At 42.8% G+C, this 24,768-nt stretch overlaps 1 protein-coding gene across 2 annotated transcripts; it reads right to left on the reverse strand.

The window, feature by feature from the left end:
* Positions 1–1,674: 1,674 nt before the first annotated feature.
* Positions 1,675–24,610, reverse strand: LOC119387078 (splicing factor U2AF 50 kDa subunit-like). 2 transcript variants are annotated; one of them, XM_037654381.2, is made up of 11 exons: positions 24,416–24,610; positions 17,618–17,708; positions 16,717–16,850; positions 15,870–16,093; positions 13,636–13,752; positions 13,391–13,529; positions 10,873–10,952; positions 4,655–4,777; positions 3,161–3,250; positions 2,817–3,047; positions 1,675–2,487 (listed from the first exon to the last, which is right to left on the reverse strand). In XM_037654381.2, exons 1-11 carry the CDS (start codon positions 24,441–24,443, stop codon positions 2,356–2,358), a joined length of 1,389 nt encoding a protein of 462 aa, XP_037510309.1. In that variant the 5' UTR covers positions 24,444–24,610; the 3' UTR covers positions 1,675–2,355. The 2 variants fall into 2 exon arrangements, with proteins under 2 accessions (XP_037510309.1, XP_049269323.1); XM_049413366.1 differs by having other exon boundaries at positions 13,636–13,748; positions 15,866–16,093.
* Positions 24,611–24,768: the final 158 nt, after the last annotated feature.

A 24,768-nucleotide genomic window follows, 5' to 3' on the forward strand; every position in this document is an offset into this window, starting at 1 on the left:
TGCTATTTATATATTCAAAGATTTTTTTAGATAATTTGATTGTTAGCTCAAATGCTTTCTTAGCTGTCCTTTTGCATTCCGTATATTACCTAGGTCTCTTTTATTGTTTTTTTTTTCGGTATGGTCGCTGCAATATCTGTTTTGTAACGTGCTGCCAAAATAAGCTCTCTGCTTTATTGTTACTTTTAAATGTCTGCGTTATTTCTGCTACTATTTGCACATTTATACTTCACTTGAGTTTACTGTTCTGCGAAGGCAATTTTGAAAACTAATATATAGTTATGTGGGCGTGCCTTGATTACTATACAGTAATATTATTTGAGTTTTAATGTCCCAAAGCCATGTTATGATTATGAGAGACGCCGTGGAGGGCTCCGGAAATTTCGACCACCTGGGGTTCTTTATTAACGTGCACCTAAATCTAAGTACACTGGCCTCAAGCATTTTTGCCTCCATCGAAAATGCGGCCAGGATTCGGTCCCCTGACCTTCGAGTCAGCAGTTGAGCACCATAACCACTAGACCACCGTGGCGGGTCTTGGGTAGACAGTACCAAACATTCTGCTTATCGCTTAATAAAGCAGTGAAATTGAGTTCGCATTATAATAATGGAAATTATTAGGAGCCATCTTAAAAGATGTTAGATGGGGGATTCGATCGGGAAACACATACCAAGTGCTCCGTTTTTCTCAGGAGCGTCCCAACAAGCCGTTTCAGGCAATTTTCCATAGGCAATGAATTTTCTATTGTCTTCTATTAGTTCAGTAAAGAGTTTCATTTCTACAGTTTGACTGCCGCCATATTAACAGTCACTATACCATGTGACAATACAATACATCTGAGACGTTTCCAGGTTGCAGATGTTCTTTCGTTTAAGAAAAATTGTTCAAAGATTGCACGTTAGGGAGTATATCGATAACAAACGCTTTATACCAGCAGATACACAGAATATGAACAGCCATTGCAGTTTTATGTCCCCTACGCATACACCATTCGTCACTAAAGTCGCTTCCAGCATGGTTGCTGCTGTGCACCTGTCCAGTGATCAGGTATTGCGTAGTGGTAGTTTACGGACAAGGTAAAACTCCACACCGGTATTTGCACCGTCATGCAAAGGCTTCCTATTGCAGTTCTTCCCGGCAAGTTGTTTCGGAATTGAACCCCGATAGGTTGTTTCAGAATTGAACTAATGTACTTTGAACAAGGAAGACAAAACTTTTAAGATACTAAAGACATTTCATTCAAATTAAACAAAATTGGTCAGAGTTAAGGAATTTCAAGCAGAGATTTTTGTGCATTGGTGTTTGCTGTTGCATCATATGGACATATAATAACTAACTTGCAAATGTATCGAAGTATCTTAACATACAATTGGCAAGTATCGTATCGGATACAATTATCGCGGTAGTATCTTTATCTTTATCTGTATCTCAAGTACTTCTTGTCCGAGTATCTTGTATCACATCGCGATACAATTTTAAGCTATCTTTGCCCCCAGCCCTGCTCTATCGTGCCTCAAGTCTCTTTTATCTGTGCATGTGTGTGTGTCTATATATATACAGCTGCCAAAAGTAATCTGCAATGTAAATGTATGCTAGCAGTATTTCATAGTTCCTTAGGTGCAGTTCAGCTGTGCGTGCTCCATTAACTAACAAGAGAACGTCACAAGACAAAATTTACAGCAGCTTCTTTATTTTATGGTGGCAGAGGACACAGCTACACAGTATGAAAGCATTCGGTGAATCACTTGAAAAAAAAAAAAAAAAAGAGAGAGGGGAGGAACTTGCACTAGCACAAGGTGTGTACTGATGAAAGAAATTGCAGATTGACGTGATTAGACCCGGTTTGTTAACACACATGTGTCAACAGCCTTTCTTTTCTTTTAGGACGTGCACAGGTTTATCCAAAATTCATCACGATAGCTTACCAACAGCCGCATGCTTGGCAGCTCGGATATTACTTACAATGAAGACAATGATGATGAAAACAAAAAAGTACCCCATCTGTCCTTACCAAATCAACATAACTGGGGCCACAATGTTCACAACTGCAATGCAAAAAAAAATGTGCGATGGTTACGAAAAAGAAGGAAAATTCAGGATTAGAGAGAACAGTGCCATGAGAAAAGAAAGAGTACGCCCGGTTTGGGCAAAACACAGAAGGGCCGGCTAAAGCCTGAATAGCACAGGGTAGCCAGTGGCGCCATCTTCAAAGGAATCACTGCTTGTGGACATGAGCTACTACAGGGTTGCACTTTAGAACACATGCCCGCAAGAGTGCAGCAGAAACAGAATATCCAGCGAAAGATGAAGATGGCAGAGGGAAGAGACTAAGCTGCGGTTGTTGGGTGGACTGCTTAGAATTCTCGACGGTGGTACTTGTCCGGGTCGAAGTAGGACGTTACAACCACACGGTTGCTGAATTTGCGCCCCGTCAAGCTCTGCTGTGCCTTCTGGCAGTCGATGACAGAATTGAACTCAACGTAGGCCTGGAATAACACAAAGGGACAACATGCATGTATATAGAGTAAAACCAAAAAATCACATCCTCTATGGTAGGTTAACAAAGGGTAGTGCTTTAGCACCAACGAAGAGTGTTGAATGTAACAAAGACAACAGCTTTTAATGTCTCCAAGTGGCAAAAGTAAGGTCGAAGCTTTAAGACAGCTGCTTTGAAATAGCCTCTAAAATGTTCACTTTGCTGAACACCCTGTGAAAAATATGGCCACTTTTGAAGACAAACAAAACCAATGCCCAGAGAATGCAGGAGTGCTGCTTCAACATGAAAATGCAGAAGAAAAGCCAAGGGGAAACTCACCTTTCCGCAACCAGGCACTTCGACACCATCAATTGGTCGGGGTATCTCAATGCTTTTGACGACGCCGTACTTGTTACATTCCTCATGAATGTCCTCAAGAATGTCCTCATACTCCTCTTCATCCTTCAGCTCTTCGGGGCACACAAGGTTCATGAGGCACAGCACCTCTGTTGGAGGGCCTGCGCCACCCTGAAGCTGCAAACCTGGTACTTGAATCTGCACTGGGGCTTGCTACAAAAAAATAAAGCAAAATGAAAAGCGTTGAAGTGAGGATTACACTTGTTTTTTATACAAAGAATATGCGAAGAAATCACAGAGAAGAGAAATCGATTCTTGAAACTCACGTTCATTTGACTGTTCTTGGCACCGACACTAGCTCTTTGCACAATCAGTTTCTTATCACCAAGTTGCATTCCATTGAGTCCCATAATGGCCTGAAAAGTGAGAGCATGCAATGAACCACTGTAATGCCAAGTCGTTGCTTACGACAGCTCACTAAGTGAATGCCTGGTAGGCACATTATTCAGTTTGCAGCCTTGTTGTGGCCATGTGTCTTTTTAACTGCACAGGAGGTAGGGGCAACAATGAAGCAAACACAGATCCAATCTTGAACAATGAATGTTCTAAATCATTTCTATGGCTACTATTATGCTGTGCCCCACTCTTTCTATGCAAAAGCTTGTGCCATATTTTGCAGGATGCCCTCAAGCTATGAGACTAAGATTCACACTGCCACCATACCTGCTAGCCTATGTGCTTTAAAATTCATCATGACAGCAGAAATGACAAGTTACTGCTTTACACCCGCACTTACCGATTTTGTTTGCTTAAGTAGTTTTTTTTAACAAACCTGCTAAAAAAAAAAATGTACCACTCTGTTGTCCTTCCATCTTTGGTGGACTTCCAAAGTATTGCCGTCCTTCCTTCCAGCACCATTTTCCAGCCCTTTCTTGCGAACAGCTCTTAGAACTTGTAAAATTTGACACAGCATTCGTACGTCATAAAAAGATCCCAAATCTGTAAGCTCTATGAAAATTTCGAAGACATGACAGGCATGCTGCCACTCTTTACGAATAGAACTTGTGAGAGCAGTCCCCGGCTACTCTGGTGTGTGTTCTGAATGCTGTACACCCATTGCAGTTGCAGCCTTGAAGAAGACAAGACTGCTTGTCGAAACGTTGGCTCCAGAGGCACATCATTATGCAGCACATGATGAGGACACCAGATCCCATGCTCGTAGGTTAAATTTCTCATGGTAGGTGGGGCACACATCTCGGTGCTCTGTCCCTTTGTCTCGAGGAAGTAAGCCATGGCTATTCAGAGTGGCCGCTCAATGCAAACTTTGGCAGACAGAATGTATAGTGTGGTTGAATTCTGACTAAGACAAAGGCAACGGAAAGAAACGCGCTTCCATGTGGCATAAAATGTCCACAAAATCAACACACTAAATCTAAAAAGGGAGGGCGCGAGGAACATTTAGTACAGAAAATAAAAGGGTAACATGAGTAATAATTGGGTGACATCATCATCAGCCAATTAATATTCAATGCAGGACAAACGCATCTCCTTTCAGCGATCTCCATAGTGTGCCTTCCAAGCATTTGGAGCTGGGAGCGATCTTTCCCAGCACCACACATTTACTGCAGGATGCTTGCAATGTCGAGATAAGGACACTTCTCAATGCAATGCTGACAGTTGTGCAGGGGGTTCAAATGCATGGCCCACCATGGAAGGGACCATGTACAAACTTTCAACGCAGAGAGCGCACAGGCTTCCACGGAAATGTGGGTGGTACCAGAGGCAGCAGAAAGCCCTACAGCTAACTACCGTGTACACACCTGGTCCGTTGTAGCAACCTCCACGTACTCGCAAAATGCATAGCCCTTGGAGAGTCCAGTAGCGCTGTCTTTCACAAGATTGAATGCACGTAGTTGTCCAAATGACATCAAGAGCTCCCTGACCTGTGGGATGTGAAAAAGGAGCAAGGAAAGGTGCAGCAAAAACAAAGTGGACATCAGTGAACACAAATCCTGCTTTATGACACAAGCTGACCCCCCTCAAAACTGATCAAATTGATGCTTCCATTAGAAAGCATATAACTGCTTTAAAAATGCACTTCTGCTCCTAATATCACGAAGGCACACTGCAAACAAGAGAACCGAGAGGGCTACATGTTCTCTCTTGACAGCAAGCAAATTGCTAATTCACAGAAGATGCTGCCAGGTGTGTGGTGTGCAGCTAAGAGCCTTGCATTTTCTAGGCAGCCAAGCATTATCTGCCTGCCCCAGAGTGAAGAAATGAACGTTAGTATCCATCATTTCTACCTCAACCCCATGCTGATAGCAGTGATTGTTGCCAGCCAGCTCCCTAATGCAAGATGCATTTGGCACAGAATGCAGTTGGTACATTGAAAAAGCAGCAACCACATGCAACACGACGATAAAGTCTAATTTTGATTTGGGAAATGCTCTGTCAGCGCATCCATTTTGCAACATGCAGCACAGCACTCTCAACCAATTATTGTCGTTTTTATGTGGTTGGTGCAGGGAGTCTTATATGTTCTAAGGTTACCAGAACAAAACTGAGTGCTGCATGTATGCACCATTGTAAGAGGACAACAAGGATACCAGAAGTTTCTCATCTATTGGCATGAATTCTTTCAGTTCAAGTTGAGTGCTAGGTTCAAGTTTCTCCAGAGCAGTGTTTTACCTATGTCTGCAATTCATTTTATTAGACTATTTCTAGCACATAAGTTAACTGCAATATTTCCCAGTATGTAAATGCAGTTCATTGTGGCTGCTACTTTCTTGAGAATGGTGTCTTCAACACTTTTTCAACATGATCTGAAGATGCTGCTGATTTGTAATCAAGGCTCTTGTGAACATTTGAGCCATTATAGCACTGCATGTGGCAGGGAATTTACATTTACGTTTCAAAGACAGCGATAGCTCACTTTTCTCAGCAAATTATGTCAATGACGCGCCCGACTACGTTATTGGAGGGAAGGATACGGCCACTGGCCGATTTGATAATCGCAAGGACATGCTCAAATCCATGACGCGTGCCGACCCAGCTTCTTGCCCCATTGTCACGACGGGTCACACTGCGTGCACGACAAGCCACACTGCGTGCAACACATAATCTCTCCTGCAGCACTCGCAGCAGTCGACAAAACGCACAGAAGTTAGTGTTGGCTACCCAATCGCAAGTATAAACACCTCTGATGCCTGCACTTGAGATCCAATGTTCCCCACAGGTTAATGAAAAGGGGGAGGGAGAAAAAGTGGTAGTGAAAAATGAAGGTGCTAGAGGAGGCTTGTAGCAAAGGGCTAGGAAGAGATATTGATATAATGCAATGGTCTTGTTGCATGCCACCACCTGGCAACTGATTAAGATACCCCTCCCCAGAAAACAAAGGCTTTATGCTCCAACTCCACTCCTGTAAGCAGATGTCCCTGCAGCATGCAGCTGCAGCCTAATTTCCCAATCAGTAGAAAACTGCCATTGGATTCTGCCGTAGCAGCAGAATCCAATGCTCCATTTTTGTCCGATGTGTATTCCCAGGAACTGGGATCACCAGGGCATAGGCTACACGGCCAATGGGAATTTCTGCTCTGTTAATTCTAATTTAATAGATGATTTTGCAGGTCGCAAAGCGCTACAAGGTGGAACATTCTATTAGAGGCTATGCTCTCAGGCTATGTGGGAATTCAGCGTTTGTCGCAAATATGGTATCCTGGGCACTTCCACCCTCAATTGCACACAAAATTTAAAAAACGGAAGGGCACTTGAGCTTCGCTTTCAAGAGTAGAACGCGATAGTGTAATCGGACCGTGTTTGTATCGCATTCACAATCTCTAGCCTGCCCTTGCTTCTCGGTCAACACCTAAACCGTGCTGCAAGGAAAGCCAAAGTGCGGATGTGTGTTGGCTCCTATATCCCCGCATGCGGTGCGACAGAACAAGGAAAGCGCGCCCATGGGCCCTTTGCGCCATCTCGTGGGATTTCTGTTGAGCTGCTGAAGAACCTCCGAGATGTGCCTACCACCAACGCTAAATGCTGTATATAAATAGCTCGTTGTTAGTAAGCTAGAGAATATATGCGTGGTGGCCAAGCGGCTAAACGCATCACGCCACGGAGCGAGGGGTCGCAGGTTCGAATCCCCGGTCCCACTCGAACCAAAGATTTCTTTAATTATTTCTTTATTTGCATCTACCTTGAATTTTCACTCACGGACAATGCTGATTTTCACTCACAACCAAAGACACCGCCGCCGCCAACACCGGAATTTCTGCGAAACTAGATCTTTAGCACTATCGCGTTAACAGTGCAAATGGAAGATCAGTAAGCACTAAGGAAGCCTATGCACACTTTGCTGTTGACACAGACTGTTGACTCTGAAGCAATTTGTCAATATTCATAAAACTGCCACAGTGATCTGGTTAAACATTTATTGGTTTGGCCTGGCACTAATTCTCCCAACATTTGTCTCTATTACATCCTCAATGGCGTCCTCACTTATTACTCTTACATGAGTGGACCACAGGTTGATTTGAGAGTTCTCTAACCAAAAAAAAATTCTTCTAAACTAAGAAGACACCTTTTAAATATGACTGCAATGATAAGGCAACAAAGTTCTAAGGTTCCTCCAGAAAAAAAACTGCCCCTGAATGCATTAACTGGCTTTTCAGTTCAGCCTGTTCCTTCTGATAATTACCTTGCCCCCTAAAGCTATAATATATCATGCACCATCTGGGCCACCAAAAGACAGAGAAAATTTACATTTTACAAGCTCCAGTGGCTGCCTCCTGCACAGGTCTTAACACACAAGAGGCCTAACCACTCTTATTTCAAGGCATAGTGCAATGCAGTCCAACGTTGCACCCAATAAATTGATGCTTTCACCCTAAATATGAAATGAATTAAATATCTAATTTAATCTGAGCAACATGGACTAACACACTAGAAGAAGGAAAGTGTACGCACAAAGTACTGACTTCCAAATTATACCTTGACATCCTACTGCTTTATACATTTGCATGCAGATATATAAATATAAATGTAATGGAAAGGCAGTGCTCCGTGTGTCGAGTTTATCTGGCCATTCCATACCACGAAACCTTACAAATGTGCAAGTTTGGTATTCAAAAGATACACTCAGCTTCCAAACAGGTGTGTTGAACAACCAGTGATTCTGCAGAATTCGAATAAGGTGAACTAAAGAAAAAAAAAAGCTTTTAAAAGAAGGAGGACCTAGATTTTGCCCTCGGCAGCTACTGTAGAATGTCAACAGCTTCTCCAACAATTAACTGCACTAGATATTGAGCCCAATCCTCCACATTGTAGACGGGTCCATGCTTCTACAGTTAGAACCTGAAATAATCGCAGCTCCATCAATTTATTTTTACACTATTATCTATGAAATTTAAAAAGTACACCTTTTCAGAAACATTACATGTATTGTTTTTAATAATAAAAGAGAACAATTGCGAGGACCAGAGTCAGAGCATTCGCCCATACTAACAATCCTTGCGAATTGCAATTTTACACCAAATTCAGGCAATATAGGCCAGCCTCTGCACTAATCACAAATTCCTCCCACTGGCAACTAAAGCTTTAAACACTGCAAACAGTCCACAACAAATTCAGCAATGCCCCAATAACGCTATTGCGCAGATCTAATACACGTCACCTGCCCTCCAGATTGCTGTTGCACCAAAAGACGGCTGCAAAGAGCACACTAAAGGGGAGATTAGTCTAAAAATAATAACAGATATTCTGCCTTTAAAGGTGGAGCTTGTCCTTACATGAATTTGCAGCCTTAGCATTAGCCTTTTACACTTGGACGGTGCACCTTAGCATGCACATCTTTTGGGACCATGAAATGCACATAAGAGCCCCTTTCCCAAGCAAGGCAGAAAAACCTCTAGCACTGTTGGCAAATAATGAATTTTCAGTAGTTCTGCCAGACTGAAGCAACAAGAACACAACATTCTGTTGCTTTGGTCTGAAAGACTGCTCGGTTGCCAAAAGTATTTGGCTGAAGTGTTGCTCAGTGTGACAACGCTTTCAAATAACTACCCATAGACTGTCCCACAATAACGAGCACTGTTCTGGCCCCTCGCGAAGCACAGAAGGTAATGGAGGGCAGGTTCGGTGCAGCTCTGGCTATGCAGCAATCGCGTGACAGTGTGCCTTTAAAATCAACGCGTGACAGTTGCCAGCTTGGCAGTTATGACAGCAAGAGTACTCGACGGCATCGCCATCCGTGCCACCACCGTTGCTTCGTCCTGTAAAGAGGCCGTCCCCGACGAGAGCATAGCTTAAACTTGCCTGCCAAGGGCCTCACAATTAGTGGCAGGGGGGAACAGCGAGCTGTGTGCGACTCGAGATTTGGTTTAGCAACTATGAAGAGGTAATCACCCTCCCAACCTTTGCTACGAAATCCAAAAAAAGAATGGGGGAGGAAAAAAAGAGAAAAAAAGAAGGAGGTGAATGAGTACAGAGTTTCTCCAACCAACGATTACTAACACTACAATTAAGGCGCTTGGCTACACACGCACACACACAAGTACATGCACAGGTATGACTACAAGTCCCACACTCAAAGCCACAAGATTTCCATTTTGGAAACAATCAATGCATTACCTCTATTGCCAATCAGATCTTAAGTTTTAAGTGACCTAGTTGGCAATGTAGGTGAGATTTAAGGCACACATTGAGTGAACCAAGGCCATCACTGTGAGAACACATCTTGCTGCTTATTAGCCACATGCACTTTTACATATCTGTTCTGTGCCAGACAAGGACAAATTTTTCTTCAACTAAGAAGCTTTCCTTTCTGAGAAATCCGTATAGATTTCCTTATGGCTTCATGCTACAAACGCGTGGTTGTCAATTATCCCTTTCATAACCCTTCTGCCACTTTGCGGGATTCCGTAGAACTCATTTGCAACCCTGAAAGGTATGCATCATGTAGATCACTGCAAAATCTTGAAGCCCTTCATTTCACTGGAGTTTCTGTGAATGTTTCTCACTGAGAAAGCTGTACCGGCTTCCTTTAAAGCTTTGTGCTACTAACGGGTGGACACCAATTTTTCCCCTTGATTATCTTCCCTCCAGCTAGCGAACCTGGTATGCCATGCAGCAAGACTGTGCAAGTAAATGTCACAGTGGCTGTGGTGTAACTAAAATTTTATATGAATACCAATGCTGGACTTCTTGCATTGCACAAGTTTCCTTACTAACACACTTTGCCTACTTGTGAAATTAGAAAGCAGTGAAAGAAGCAATGCAGTTTGCACATTGCCAAAGATATTTTTTAAAACTATGTATTACACCGGTGTCCCTGCCTACGCACCAAGCAATGCTTTTCATGCAAGCATCTTGTGCTCACAGTGACCGCCTGTGCCCTGCATGCGTAATACAGTTTCATTACCAAGAACTGGCAACTAAGCCATCACCGATAGAACAGGCCACGTATGGATCAAACCTCGCATACTTACATTTCAGCATTAACCAACATCCACTGTTTCATATACATAATAAGAATGGCAACGAAGCTTGATGCCCACTTAAAAGCCTTGCACGAAATGCAAAATTACAATCCAGAAAACAAAGACACCGTATTTGAAACTAAGTCAAATCAAGACAAAAGCAGTAGGCCATTATTAAACAAGCAAAATAACAATGCTATGGCATGAACAACATTACAAAATAGGAAAGCTACACCAGTCAAGCAAGAAAGTCTTGCCAGGGCAAAAAAATATGAGCATGTGCAAGGCCACATCACACAATGAAACAGCTTTCCACAAGAGTTTATTGTCTCTGCCATTTTTAGAATAGACAAGACTTACATGAATGCGACAAGCTGCTGTATGCATTCAGACACGCAAGGTGCTTTGGCACAATCTACTTATTCACAATGAAAGCAACTGAAAAGTTCTCAAAAGTGATTTTGTCTGAAATGCTTTGTGTCTTATTTTACAGAAAAATAAAACAACACAGAATGCAATGATAAGAAGAGAGTGAGAAACAAAACTGATGGCAACCATACCTGGTCTTCGTTTAGATAGTTCGGCAATCCCCCAATGAATATTTTATGAGGAGAGTCCTGCACTACCGTTGAAATAACACCTGAAAGAGAACCCAAATCCAGTTGTCTCCCGCCCTAACCCACCAGAGAGTTCCTGGGGAGGAATGGAAAGGACGAAAGGCACAAGAAAGGAGCACGGTGGAAAGAAAACTGAAAGAAGGCAAAGCAATGTACAGAAAAATGCTTAAAGTTACAAAGCCTGACGTGCCAAGCCAAACGGTGCGGAAGCACTTATACTGATAGCACGGTTCAAGGAATTTATGAGCAATTAAAGCTAACTGCACCCGCTTCCTCCGTGGATTGTTGGTAGGTCTATGATTAAAACAAACACGTGGCATCGAAAGGGTGCACCAAACGTGCTGGCACGAAAGTTACATTCTACGGAGGGCCGACCAGTTTTTCTGGGTGCACTGCTGGCTGTTCACGCTGAATGGTGCTTCTCGTCTGACAGCCTCGTCGAAGTGAAATTTAACGTGCAAAGATGCCTCTTGAAACTTGCCGGAAGCACTGCCGCGTACAGAGAGATAAGACGTACACACTCCAATCGCTGCAAATAAAAACGGTGCAAGAAAAAAAAAAAACAAAAAAAGAAAGAGGGAGAGAAAGAGAAACTGCGTTTGTCCAGAGACTCCACTGATGCGGGGCTCGGACCTGAAGGCTTCTAATGCCCCCCTTTTACCTAAAACTGTGCGGAAAAAAAAAGGAGAAAAAGGAAGATTCCAATTTTACAATAAATTAATGACAAATTTTCCAATTTAAGAAAATCTGCATACATCACAGAACACTGTGTCTGCCTTACAAACCGCACCTACCGATAACAAAAAGGTAATCATATGTCCTGCTGAATAATAATACAGTCGAACCTGGATACAACGAGTCACATCCTAAACTATAATACTTTTGTTGCACTATAACTGTACATGCCGATTTTGAGATTAGGTATATATATATATTCGAATTAGGTTTGTCCAAAAAAAATGAACAAGCATGATGCCTCCTAAGGAACAAAAACCTGCTAAACAGATGGCCCAGTAGCAGCTTGTCATGCCAATCCATGGCGTGTGCCTCAATGCTAAATTACCAATGTGCTTTTCACTGCGGTCAATATGCAACCAAACAATCAGCATAATCATGTGGGATAAGCACATTGCCTGCCAGCTGTGTGCCAGTTCAGCTATAGGCCCAAACATGCATGCATGTCCAGGATGTGCTATGTAATTCAAGTAGCAATAGCTGGGCTTCTGACATTTTTGCAATGCAGATATGTATTTTGAGCTGCCAGTGAGCAAATATTTGCTTTGAATCTTAATAAATAGAGCAACAAACTCAATAAAACATGAAATTATCAGACTAAATTGTACATTTACCTCGCTATAGCTGGAAGTTACAGAAACGTTCATTATATCGAAGCTCGACTGTTACATCCGTCAACACACTGAAATTTTGTTCACTGGCTAGAACAGGAAAGACGAAAATACTAAACACCACTTTTAATTACAATAGCTGGCATTAAAGCACGTATAAAAGCACTCCAATGCATAAAGAAATTATCGCAAGTGAGCTCTCAGCACAATACGAATGTTTCAGCAATGTATATCACTCAACAAAACAAACACACAGTCCTAACAATATGAGAAACAACGCAATTCACTGGCTATCACATTGAAAAAAAAAAAAAAATCCATTAAATCATACATAACCTAGACAAAGCCTAGCTAATAAGTTCAGTGAAAATACCCACTTATTCTACAGTGTGCACACTTCTGAATAGCCCCTCCCAGTTCTGTCCAAGCAGAACTGCTCAAATTATTCATCATTTATCGACTGCTATAGCGAAATCTTTCTGACTTTTTTTTTAAGGATTGCTTGGCTCAAAGTAGACCTTGACATTTAGGATTGATCAAGAGGTACCCACTATGCAGCCCGACGACAGCAACAGTCATGAGCAGTGATTTCAAAATCATGTGTCAAGGTTTATGCTACATGATGACAGAAAGCTGCTGTCTTTAAGCCATTTAATAGGTACAGGCTGGCATATACAAGCAGTTATCTATATGTACTACTGAGGTTTGTTACGTTATGGTAAACTGGAGTCAACTTCTGCGTAATTTTGGAACTTCCAGATAAAAGATGTTTTCTCTGGTGACTTTCCCTGCACGTAAATGCATGAGCAATACTTTTTAGATTATGCAGTGGTTTCCTGTTTAAAACTCAATAAGACAGAAGTGTTCTAGGCAGACATGAAATACTGTACACAAATAACAAGGATTTTGATAAGTTGTGTTCGTTGCAAAGAACTTGAGAAAATTCAGTGAAGGTGTTAAACTATATTCGTAATGAAGGGCAGCCTAATGCTACTCTCTCATGGTGTTTTTGGAATATCCAGACTACATTTTAGGGAAATGAAAAAAATAAATGAGTGAGAGAAAGGATAACTGAGAAAAAAAGGAGAGTGAACGCTCAGAGAGAGAGAACCCACCTGGAACGGCGACCGATGGAGTCTCAGACATGCCCGGCATTGGCTGATAATCGTGGGGCCGCCTGATCTTCAAGCTTTGGCCCTTGAAGTTGATTCCATCAAATGCCATGGCCTGGGTTGTCTCATCAATTGATCGAAACTGAACGGAGTGAAATTGAAAAAATAAAAGATAAAATAAAAATAAAGAAATAAAAGTGAGTGGGACAACATTGCAGAACATCTTCACAACTATGTGCTTTGTTTACCTCTAAAAATGCAAAGTTTTTGTCCAGGTTGATCTGGCAAGCTAGCACAGGGTTGCCTGGTGCTTGGGAGAAACCACAGGCATGCATCTGGGCATTGAAGTAGTCCATCATTTCTTCCTGCAAAGAAAGAACGTGGCATTATCAATTCACGGTGTTCACGCAGCACCATCAAGAAACATTTCATACAGCAGGGAGGAAACATGGTTCTTCATTTATGTGCTGTCAAAACCAAAGTAAGATTTCATGCTTCCACAAACCCGCAACACAATTACTGTACTGCGTGTAGTAAAGCGCTCTTGTATCTTACATGCAATTAGGCAGCATCAGCAAGCAAGGATAGCCCATCCGTACCAGGCAACGTTGCAAGGTTTTTTAAGCGTATACATTAAAATAAAATCCTGTACTACTAAATATATTTTTTAAAGTCTTTCCTGTTTCATCGCTCTTACACCGTATTTGCTGTGTCTGAACTTCGTTTCACGTGTGCTGCCCTTGGTTCCTTGCATGAGTACGATCTCTTCAACAACCGTTCTCCATGTTGTCTAGGGCAAGCTTTTCACGAGATCATGCCAACCAGCAGGCTAGGCCTAAAGAGCACTAGCTGCCTCGCCGGCAGTGGCTGTGGGTGATCAACGTTGCGGTTAGGTTCGAGGCAACCGTTCTGCACTGGCTGCATTTGCAAAGTGGCAAATCCCATTAACAAGGGCGTCGACTGGGTGCACAACATTTGAATGGCAATTCGCGATTGCCATGCTTTCGTCATCGCGCGCGCCAGAGAAATCGAACGAGGTATCGTACAGTGTTGGAAATTTCGGTTGCCATTGGACACTATTTCTATGCAGTGCAATCCAAGAAGTCCACATAATTGAGGCGGTCTGAAAGGTTGATGAGCGAGTTTTTACGAGAGAACTCTGGTAGCTCTTTTTTTTTTTCGCTCCTGCATTCATACTGTCGGCAACGTCGGTCCTCAGCAGAGTTGTACGTTACAAGTAATTGATTAGTTGTAATTAATTATACGTTCTTGTAATTTTGTAATATAATCGGTTACTTTTTTGAAACTGTAATGTTCTGGGTAAATACATAATATAGCGGAACAAAACAAGGACAAAGAAGCACACAGGACGACCGCTAGACTTCAACTGAAAATTTTACTCTAGACACGTGACATATAAAGTGTAAAAAACAACATCTAAACTGATGGAAACGTCACCATTCTGCTCAGCTTTAACTGTTCTGGGTAATTCAATTACATTTTCTTGTAATTGATTACTAATCAATTATTTTTCTTTCCAAAATCAAGTTGTAACCAGTCTTCTACGGCAGTTCTCATCCTGAATGATATGCGACCGCTCTGTAGAGGCCCCCCGTCCAGTCCGACGGGGGGAGGGGCCTGCAGAGCCTATTTTTTTCACCTTTTCCTTGGACATGGACACTAGTATCGAAGCACTGCACGACTACGAGCTGGTGCGCAAGGCGTTCCTACATTATAACACCGCCCTTCCCTCCAGCGCATGCATTGAGAGAGTGTTCAGTCTAGCAGCTGACCCCTTAACGAGGAAACGTGGACGAATCAGCGACGACCGCTTTGAAAAACAACTCCTGTTGAAAGTTAACGTGTAACAAACAATATATACCATAAGCCACAATAAGCCTCCTAGCCTTCACGCAAGCCTGCAGTCTCCACTCTACCATGCAAGCCACAGTAGTTAGTCGTAGTTTGAGTAAACTTGTGTTATTGTGTTACGGCAATAAAATTTTGATGGAAAGTAATGCAAAAGTAATCAATTACATTTCTGTAATTGCTCAGTTACTTTTATGGGGCTGTAATTGACCACATTAATCAATTACATTTTAAAGGAAGTAATTGTAATTGGTTACTTATTTTCTGTATCGTGTATAAGTCTGGTCCTCGGACATTAAGATTTTCAAGATTTGGAAGTTTAAACGGATGCAAACATCTCGGTTGCATGCTAAGATTCTCAGATATGCTGGGTGGCTTGCTTAGCATCCTTTCAAAATACAGCAGCCTCTCGATAATTCAAACTCTGATAATGTGTAGCCTTTGAAAAATGTTTTCTTTATAGTGCCATACTGTTTATAGTGCGTATACTCGCGACTCCAGCGACTTCCGTCAAAGGTGTTGAAGTGTTCATTTCATATAAGAGAGGTGAAGTGATTAGCATATCAGTGGGTGGGGGGGGGGAGAGATAAACTAAACAACAAAAGGCACTTGCCTCAGAGCAGCCAAAAGGTATGTTTCCCACATAGAGCCGCCGTGCCTGACGTGTGATTGTGCCGCCTACAATGGGCACAGCGGCTGGTGGTTGGATGATTGCCTGCGCAACAGGTCCTGCTCCCCCTCCTCCAAGGCCTCCTCCGCCTATGGTCGTGGTAGTCCCGCCCACTGTGGCTATAGCACCCGTAGCTGCCAGCATAGTGGCCGGAATCTGACCAGACGCTGCAAGGGGCAGGCACACGGTTTAACTTGCTGCTGTGCAAGTTGCTCAGAAAGCAAAACAACACAAGTGTTTTTATCTAAACACCTGCACCAGCCGCAACCGACAGTACGATGTAGTCTTTCAGCACAAATTACCTCTGAAGGGTATAAATTACAACCATTTAAATTCCCCATAACCGGTGAGTGGGCAATGACTGGAAGCACTTTTGTTCAGTGTAAGAATGTTTGATCCTTGTTAACATGGAATTGATAATCACACCTTTATCAACTTTCTACCATCACATCTTTATCAACTTTCTAAATGAGAATACTAGCTTTCTGGACAAAAGCATCATTGACTAAAGGAATAGCTTCGGGTCAATGAAGATGGCATAAAAGCCCTTGCTTATCACACAGTAGTAGACCCCATGTAAGACAAGGTGACAAAAAAACCTCCAAGGATGCAATCAGCTTAGGGACCTTTGGCTAGTCTATCTCCAATTCAGTGTAGTGTTGAGAAACACTGAAGAACAAGTTTCCAGCTTCCCATCATGCCAATTTGAAGACAATTTCAAACAAGCCTTTTCTCTTTCTGGGAAGTGTCAAGACGTGTATAGGGCTTTGGCACACAATAGCCTGCCTACCTTGCATGGCCTTGTACTGAAGGGGAGTGATATGCTCAAAGCCAGGAGGCGGCACATCCCAGTAAATGGAGGGCTTCCTTCTGCGTGACTTTTTTGCTCCTCCAGCTGCGCCTCTGTCTCTGCTACGGCTTCGGCTGCGAGGAAACACCAAAGCTATGTCATGGCTTTCATGCAACAACATAGTATATGATGCATGGCTTCCATGGAAGACTACTGAGCTTAATGGACAATTCCTTTCGCTTGATTCTATTTCTGATGATAACGTACTTCGCTACAAAACATTAAAAAAAAACCTGGAACACAACTTATGCCACAAGCTTCTGTCTACATCACTCTTCTCTCATCACTGAATCTGACATTACAAGAATAATTGGAAGGAATAACGCGATTTTGCTCCTCAAAGCAACATACAAAGCTTCAAAAGATGTTGCACGGAAGGGGGCTTTTATTGCACCATCTGTGGTTCATTCAAGAAGCCTTGCAACATCTTTCTGCGTTTTCATAGTAATGCCTCATTATTACCCTACAGATTGCCTCATGACTCTCCCACAGCAAACATTTCTGCTTCTTTTACTATCCTGAGCACATGGGAACCTACAATCAATGCGTGGGATGGCAAGGCCCCATCTAGTAGTTATGTCTCCAAGAGTCATAGCCTTCGGCATTCTCTTGCTTTCTTCTTGTTTGATCTTGTTTGCAGCTACTTCCAGTTGCATGATCTGTCAACATGATCTGTGAGCTGCAGATCACGTTTAAAGAACACCAGATGGTCGAAATTTCCGAAGCCTTTCACAGCCTGCCTCATAATCACATCATTGGTTTGGCACGTTAAACCCTAGATATTATATGATTATTTAAGCGGCCTGCTCAGAAATACTGCGCAAGAAGAAAAGACAGGCACCTTCTCCTCCTAGTTTCCCGAGACCTGGAACGACGCCTGCGCTCACGGCTCCTGGACCGAGATCGACTGCGTCTTCGTCTCCGGTCCTTATCTGAGGAGAAAAGCATCCTTTGAATCTCACAAACGAAAAAGTGAAATTGATCACTTTGCTTTCCCCTGTACACTTCTGACCATGGTGATTAAAGGGACACTAAAGGCAAGTAACAATTTAGGTTACAGTAAAGGATTAATGCTTGAGAATGTATTAAACATCTATTATCAACAACAGTGCTTTAGAAATTGAGGTGAAAGTAGTACACAACCTGGGACTCCAGCAAGTTATTCTCGTGCTCGTCCAATAATTTAGCAATCCTTAGTGTAATTCTGTCACTGGCAGAAGCCTGGCCAGACATTTCTTTTAAAGGGACACTAAAGGCAAATAACAATTTATGTCAGAGTGAAAGCCCAATGTATGACAACTTCTAAAACGGCAATATTATCAACAGCAGTGCCCTACTTACCGAGAAATTAAGCTAAATGTATCACATGATGAGCGCCACGAGTGGGACATTTTCGAAGTGATCCCGATGACGTAGGGAAGTCTGCCTACAATAAATCACTAGTAATCAAACTAGCAGCAGTAAAAAAAGAACATTCCGAGCATCAAAAGACGTAATAAAATGCTGTTTGTTCGTTTCCGCTTGATTCATGGAAAACAAAACCTCCGTGGCGTTGCCATGGGGAACGGCGCGCGTGGTTCAAAGGTTCCGTTTTCGCCCGTCTCAGTGGTAGTTTCGGTATCGCGTACTGCCGTGCGTGTTTTGCGCGCTCGTGAAAGTCGCTCTGACAGAAAGTTCGACAAAATGCCGCATGCGTGTGATATTGCCGGATGCCCGAATGGTGCACAACGCCAGTGCTGCAGCAAGGAAACCGGTGTGTCTTTTCACTGGGTGCCGCGGAATGAACCCTTACGCTCCAAGTGGCTTAGTGTCATGCCATTGCGCCAGTGTGCTAAACAGTCAAAACCTCTGCGTGTGTGCTCGTTGCACTTTCGTACTGAGGATTACGAGACCAACCGCAACTTAGTGACGGCTTTGAATGTGCCCATCCGAGCAAGTCTTTGCCGCAGCGCTGTTGTTGCTACTGTGGGTCCCGCTACTTCCGCTCGGCTGCTACTAGTGTCGGCGGCCGCGCAGTAAAAGCGGACAACGTTGGGCACGGCAGCAGTGACGTATGAGAGTCGTATTTTCAGGCGGGAGATTTGAAGCGCGCTAACGCGATGCGGGCCACTAAAAACGTGATTTTATTTCAAAATAAGCACTTCCTTGGCACAAAAGCAGCGCTACGAGGTTTCTGGACCGTTATTTCAACAATCAACGTCGACTTAATATTTGCCTTTAGTGTCCCTTTAAAGAGGGGCAAGGAGGGGGGTTCAACCATACTTTATGTAAGTTTATACGAGCAATTGTATGTGAGTATATATACACACATGCAATATTGAAATATTTCAGGGTGGCAGGGGGTTCAAACACTCTCCCTCTTCTGGCCCGAGCAAGCCCCCCCCCCCCCCGCCATTTTCACTGTTTTTATTCGCCCGTCGAGGGCGCATAAAAACATTTAATGAACGCATAATTAATAAAGCATTTCATTAGAAGCACAGGTGTGCACTCTTTATTCTTAGTGGCTCTTCCGCCAGCACCTGGAAGTTTGATCTGTGATCCGATCTTATTGGATTTTGCTTCACATTAGGGGGGCCGCTTGCTCGGGATTTTACAGTACTCATCTGCTCATAATAAAAAGATCATTGTAGGACATTGATAGAATGAAATGATACTAGTGTGTTCCCATTCAGTTGATGGAAAAATTTCATGAGCCATTTCAATTAAGAGGGCGGATAACCAGAGAAGCTGTGTAGCAAACTGATTTATTTATTTCGTTTCTAATTTTTGTATTAGTGTATGCTCTTTAAAGAGGTACTGACATGAAAATTTTCAGTTGTCGTTTCCTTGAGTCAAATGAAAGGCCAAGCACTCAAGAGCCTAGAAAGGGTAGAGCTAAGCGCGAGTGCACATTGAAAAAGTAATTACGGTCTGTTTTTTAAAAGCTAGTTTTGGTTCCTACTGTACCCTGACGGCACAACACGATATGAGCTTCTCATCATGTGCTCGCACAATATATAGTGACCTTTCCACGGCCGCTCCGCACCGTGGCTCCATTGGTGATGCACGAGCAGCCATTTTGAATGTTTTGGTGACGCACAAGCAGCCATCTTGAAAGTTTTGGTACCTGACATCATCACAACTAGCCAGACTGCTGCGTGAAGTCACCAGAATTAGTACTGTAGCCTGATGTCAAGCTAGTGTCGATGTCAGTAGGTGCGCAATGGAAAAATCGGCTTTAATATCAAAATAAAACATCTTGTCAGCATTTGCTGAGCTTCACATTTGCTCAGAGCCACCTTCGTATACAGGAGATTTGTATGGCAGAATAAACTCGCCTTCAAAAAAAAGTGTCAGTACTCCTTTAAAGCATTTCCATCTCGATTTGCATTGGCCAGAAGTGCAGTACACAGGTTATTTGTGTATTTATGTTTTTACACATTTTTTTATTTATTTGATAATTAACTTATTTACTTTATTTATTTATTCATATTTTTCTGTTTATTCATTTATTACCTTTTCTGTCTATTTTTAGTGGACTAGTGGTGAGTAGTGGGGTTTGCCCAATTTCTGTGATGCATAGCTGCTAGGGGCTTTCTGCTGAGTAGGTAATCCTTGATTAAACTGTTCACAGGGTTACATTATGTTCATATTTCTTATTACTATCAGGGCCGTATTCAGGTCAACCAATTCGCCCAGTACACCAACTGCCGTTTGAGCTTAGTCTGGGTGGCCATGGTCGCTTTTTTGCGATTTCATTTTCATGTCGATACTTTTCTGTTGAGTAGGTAACTAACTGTTCATGCAGTTACGAATGGCCTAGTCATAAGTAGCTTCGCTGTAAACACCTTTTATTTCATGCTATCCTTGATGACAACGCAGGTGGTTGAAATGATCTGTTTTCGTCCAGCTCTGAGCCGCCTGTGCATTAACATTTAAGTATTCCTCCATTGCACAATGCTGTGTTGGCTTTACTCAATTGTGAAATTCAAAGAGAGAATGTTATTCGATGTGATGTCATTGGCTTGGTTTCTAGCTGCACTCTTTCGTTATACGCAAGAAACCGTAGCATTGGCTGTTGGGCAGCAAAAAGCTGCAATCATGCATGCTAAGTCATAACTCAAAAATACTGGAGTCATACTGGTCATACCGGAGCCATTGAATGTCATAACTCCTCACACTGAGACGGGTGATTTGGATTTTGCGGGGGCCTTGAAATGCTATTTTTTTCTAAACTAAGCCCTTTATTGGTATGAAACAAATGCTGCATGTTTTTTAGAATGATATTAAGTCCATATTAACGTAATGTTTGCCTTTAGTGCCTCTTCAAAAAGCAGTGCCGATGATGTTGCACAATCACTTAGTCGCCCTTTTTTGGTACAAGGTCACTTAAAGGGGTACTGACACAAAAATTTTTGCCTCGCGTTTTTTTGCTGCAATGTGTTGCCGGGGGCCTGTTAGTCATAACACGGCACATAGTTTGCTGCAGCGCGCGACAGATAATTAATTACAGGCACCTCATTACCGACCAGTGTCAGTTTCGGTTTCAAAAACGACAAGCCTCCGGGTGCAACTATCACCACCTAGCGGCTCCAGCGTTCGCTCACGTCAGCACACAGAAGTGTGACGCACTTCCGCGCTGTTTGCGTCGTCTCCTCGCATTCGCACGCTTGCCGCACGTGCTGCGCGATGTCGTCGCCATCATCGTCCTCGTTATCATCGTCCTCCTCATCGTCGTCTGTTGGCGACGATTTCCTTGAGACACCAACAGCGCAGCGGCGAGCGCGTCAAAACAGAAATGGCGTAATTGAAGTTATCTGGTGCGAATAAGACACGGACGAAGAATAGGAACACACACACACGGCGCTCCGTGTGTGTTCCTATTCTTCGTCCGTGTCTTATTCGCGCCAGATAACTTCAATTATGTTAAACCAACAAGCCCAGTCTGCCATCCTTACATAGAAATGGCGGCTACGACGTCATCATAACTTGTTGTACCGGCTACAACGGTTACGTAGGGGAAGTAGGGGGGTCACCTCGGGTCACCTCCGAGGGTGTCAATGCAACTGGTGCGGCCTAGAATGCTGGATCGCGCACCCGAACTTCAAAATTCGTATAAAATACCTTCCAAGCTTTATTCGCTGTCGATATTTTGCAGATGGTACACGCACGTACACGGAAATCGATCCAGCAGGCTATCTCGGCCGCGAAATTTTGTGTCAGTACCCCTTTAATATCATAGGCATGAGTATTCAAGTGCGAGAAACAAGAAGCTGACATTGATGTGCACCAAGCACATTAAATATAGTAGTCTGTTTCTAAAACATCACTAAGTGAACTGCCTTCCTGCCTCACTAGTAAGTGCTACAGGTGCCAAAGGATATTGTTGTGCATGTGTAATGGTCTATTCAAGTGCAGCAAAGTAACTTGTTCTCTCCTGCACTATATTTACAGCCGCTGCCATCCCTCAATAGGGGGAAATGAGGGAGTGGTTCCTTCTGAAATTTACCACAAACAAGGTAAAAAATATATGTTCTCGCGCACGTTTAACTGAAGGGTATTGGGCTCCACACTAGTACAGTACTCATGGATTGAAACGAGACAATTTAGGGCTAAGTAGCGCACACACTTTCATTTCTACCGTCTTCAGGTCCGGTGTTATCGGCGTAATTTCGACTCACACGTGTACATCAGAGCCAACATTATTTTTAGAGACCAGATTTGTCGTGACATGACATACCAGTCATTATACTAAAAAAAAATTGATGTTGCATTTGAATCCGTGAGTACTGTAGTACATCTAAAACATATCTTCACTATGGTGTACCTCTAAAGCCTTTCTTACCTTTCCTAAGTCTTGTAAAGAATGGTGGTCTTATGTTTGGCCAGACAAGACAACAGAATGCTTATAAAATTAAGTTTGACATTGGGTTTCATAAATGTTTACCCTTTGTACACACACACACACCGGCCAAAGCCTCCCAATCTTTGGGTTACTTGCGACGAAACATAAGAAATGCTCCTTCGAATGTTCGCAAACTAGCGTACCTTACTCTCGTTCGCCTCACCAGAAATATCTTATTGACATGATGGAACGAAGTCAAAAAAGAGCAAGCCACTTCATTTCTAATGATTACAGCTATCAGTCCAGTGTCACACAAATAAAACCTAACCTTTCATTGCAATCTTTGAGTACTCGACGTGACATTGCCTTGCTGACACTTTTTCACAAATTCATTCATTCATCCCGTACAACAATAGCATGCTTGAAAGGATCCTACTCCACGTCACACAGGCTTGATAATCATTTTAGCTATAGGGCTACCTGCATTTACGGATCAACACGTGCATTCAACTGCTCTGCGCTTCCACATGCAGTCCGATGTCGGAATTCCCTGCCAGATTAGCATCGCATGTCTGACAAACAGAGATGCATTTCATCTCATTGACCAATTATCTGGCCAATGAGGTGTAAACATATTTGCCGTTATTGCAGTGTGCTCTGTGTTGTAACTTTTTTGCTATTTCTTATTGTATATCACCGTAGTGTTGCTTTTCTCTCTCTTTTTTCTATGCAAACCGTGTAATACTGTACAACATTTCAATTTTGCTTGACTAGATTATTTCCTTATTGTATGTTTTATCCTTGCTAGTGTTTATTTTTTTGTCACTATTGCTGATTAACTAATTATTTCGTACTGCACTTCTTAATATGTGATCTGGTACATGACCACTGTTCATGAATTTGTACCACGGAAGTTCACTTGCCTCAATGGAGGCCTGTAAGGTATTTTTAAATAAATAAAGAGCGTGCCTAAGAAACTGCTTCCGTTTGTTGTAGACTAACGCAAGAAAGTACAGCGCAGGCAAGTCAACATACTGAAAGCACGGGTAGAGAACGTCACATTAGGGTGCCAAGAATTTACCAACGGAAAAACATTCATGTAAACATGGCCAATGCTTAAAACACAAACGCTACATTTCGTGCGCCCGTATCCGGTATAACACATGTATGAGCATAAAAGTTTACGCCTGCCGATTTTTGACGAATGATCAGAACACGAAAAAGTGCAGAAATACATCAACAAAATACTTATGCTGGAATTCTTATGTCAGCCCTTACTGCACAAGAGCGCCGACACCGTCACAACGAAAGTATTATTGCATTGTGACGATCTCTGAAATTTAAACGCTCAAATATCACATTGTGCTTTCAGCAGCGCTGCACAGTATTATCGACCACAGAGACACTGCGATATGCATCCGATATTCGTTGGTTTGCCGCCATACCAGCGCATAGAGACCGTAAGCTTAGTTTCTTGCCGCATTTAAAGTAGTGATACACAAGTGCTTAAATCGCAACCGCGGGGGCATTAAAATACATTACAATTATATGGCATAACAACAAATGACCATTCAAAAATGTGTTTTTCGAGAAAAACACCGCCATGCGAATGACCCCAACGAGGAGCTACAACAGCAGCATGTTCAACACTGGAAGAGAATACTCAATGGAGGGGGCACACAAACCTGCGAATCACATGACTGACGATGTAAACAACGAAAAAATCAGAAGTAGCGCCGATAATGGCACAAGACTGCAATGAAAGCCAAACGCGTAGCCCAGTAGGCTTAAGACGTGAAAGCGCCAATGACGTACCTTTGTCGAGATCTCGTTCTTCACCCATTATGTAGAAGCAAGCAGATTTTTCGACGCAGCGTTTTACACCAGCCGCTTAAATTGCTGAGTTTATTACCCAACAAATACCGCAAAGTAGACACACACAGTCACAGAGTCACCACAGCGGCACCATCCTTCGCGACTAATTACCCATCATGCACCAGAGACCGGCATTTGATGACGTAGGAAGGAAGCGGAAAAGCATTCATTGGTTACAAGTGGACTTCTCAAGTTTGGTAGCTTCAGAAGCTTCATACCTCACATTTTCACATGCACGTGGACTAATCTAGTACGTTTACTGTGTTTATGCATGGTTTATGTCGCGCATGCGT

The sequence above is a fragment of the Rhipicephalus sanguineus genome, chromosome 3 (genome assembly GCF_013339695.2).
Source record: "Rhipicephalus sanguineus isolate Rsan-2018 chromosome 3, BIME_Rsan_1.4, whole genome shotgun sequence".
NCBI classification, from domain to species: Eukaryota; Metazoa; Arthropoda; class Arachnida; order Ixodida; family Ixodidae; genus Rhipicephalus; species Rhipicephalus sanguineus.

Bases quoted from the DNA above. Each gene is read 5' to 3' on its own strand.
- LOC119387078 (XM_037654381.2), bottom strand. From the start codon at position 24,443: ATGGGTGAAGAACGAGATCTCGACAAAG. The intron at 17,709-24,415 runs GTACGTCATTGG...TTTTCTCCTCAG, and splicing joins AGAACGAGATCTCGACAAAG to ATAAGGACCGGAGACGAAGA. The intron at 3,048-3,160 runs GTGAGTTTCAAG...ATTTTTTTGTAG, and splicing joins CCAAGAACAGTCAAATGAAC to CAAGCCCCAGTGCAGATTCA.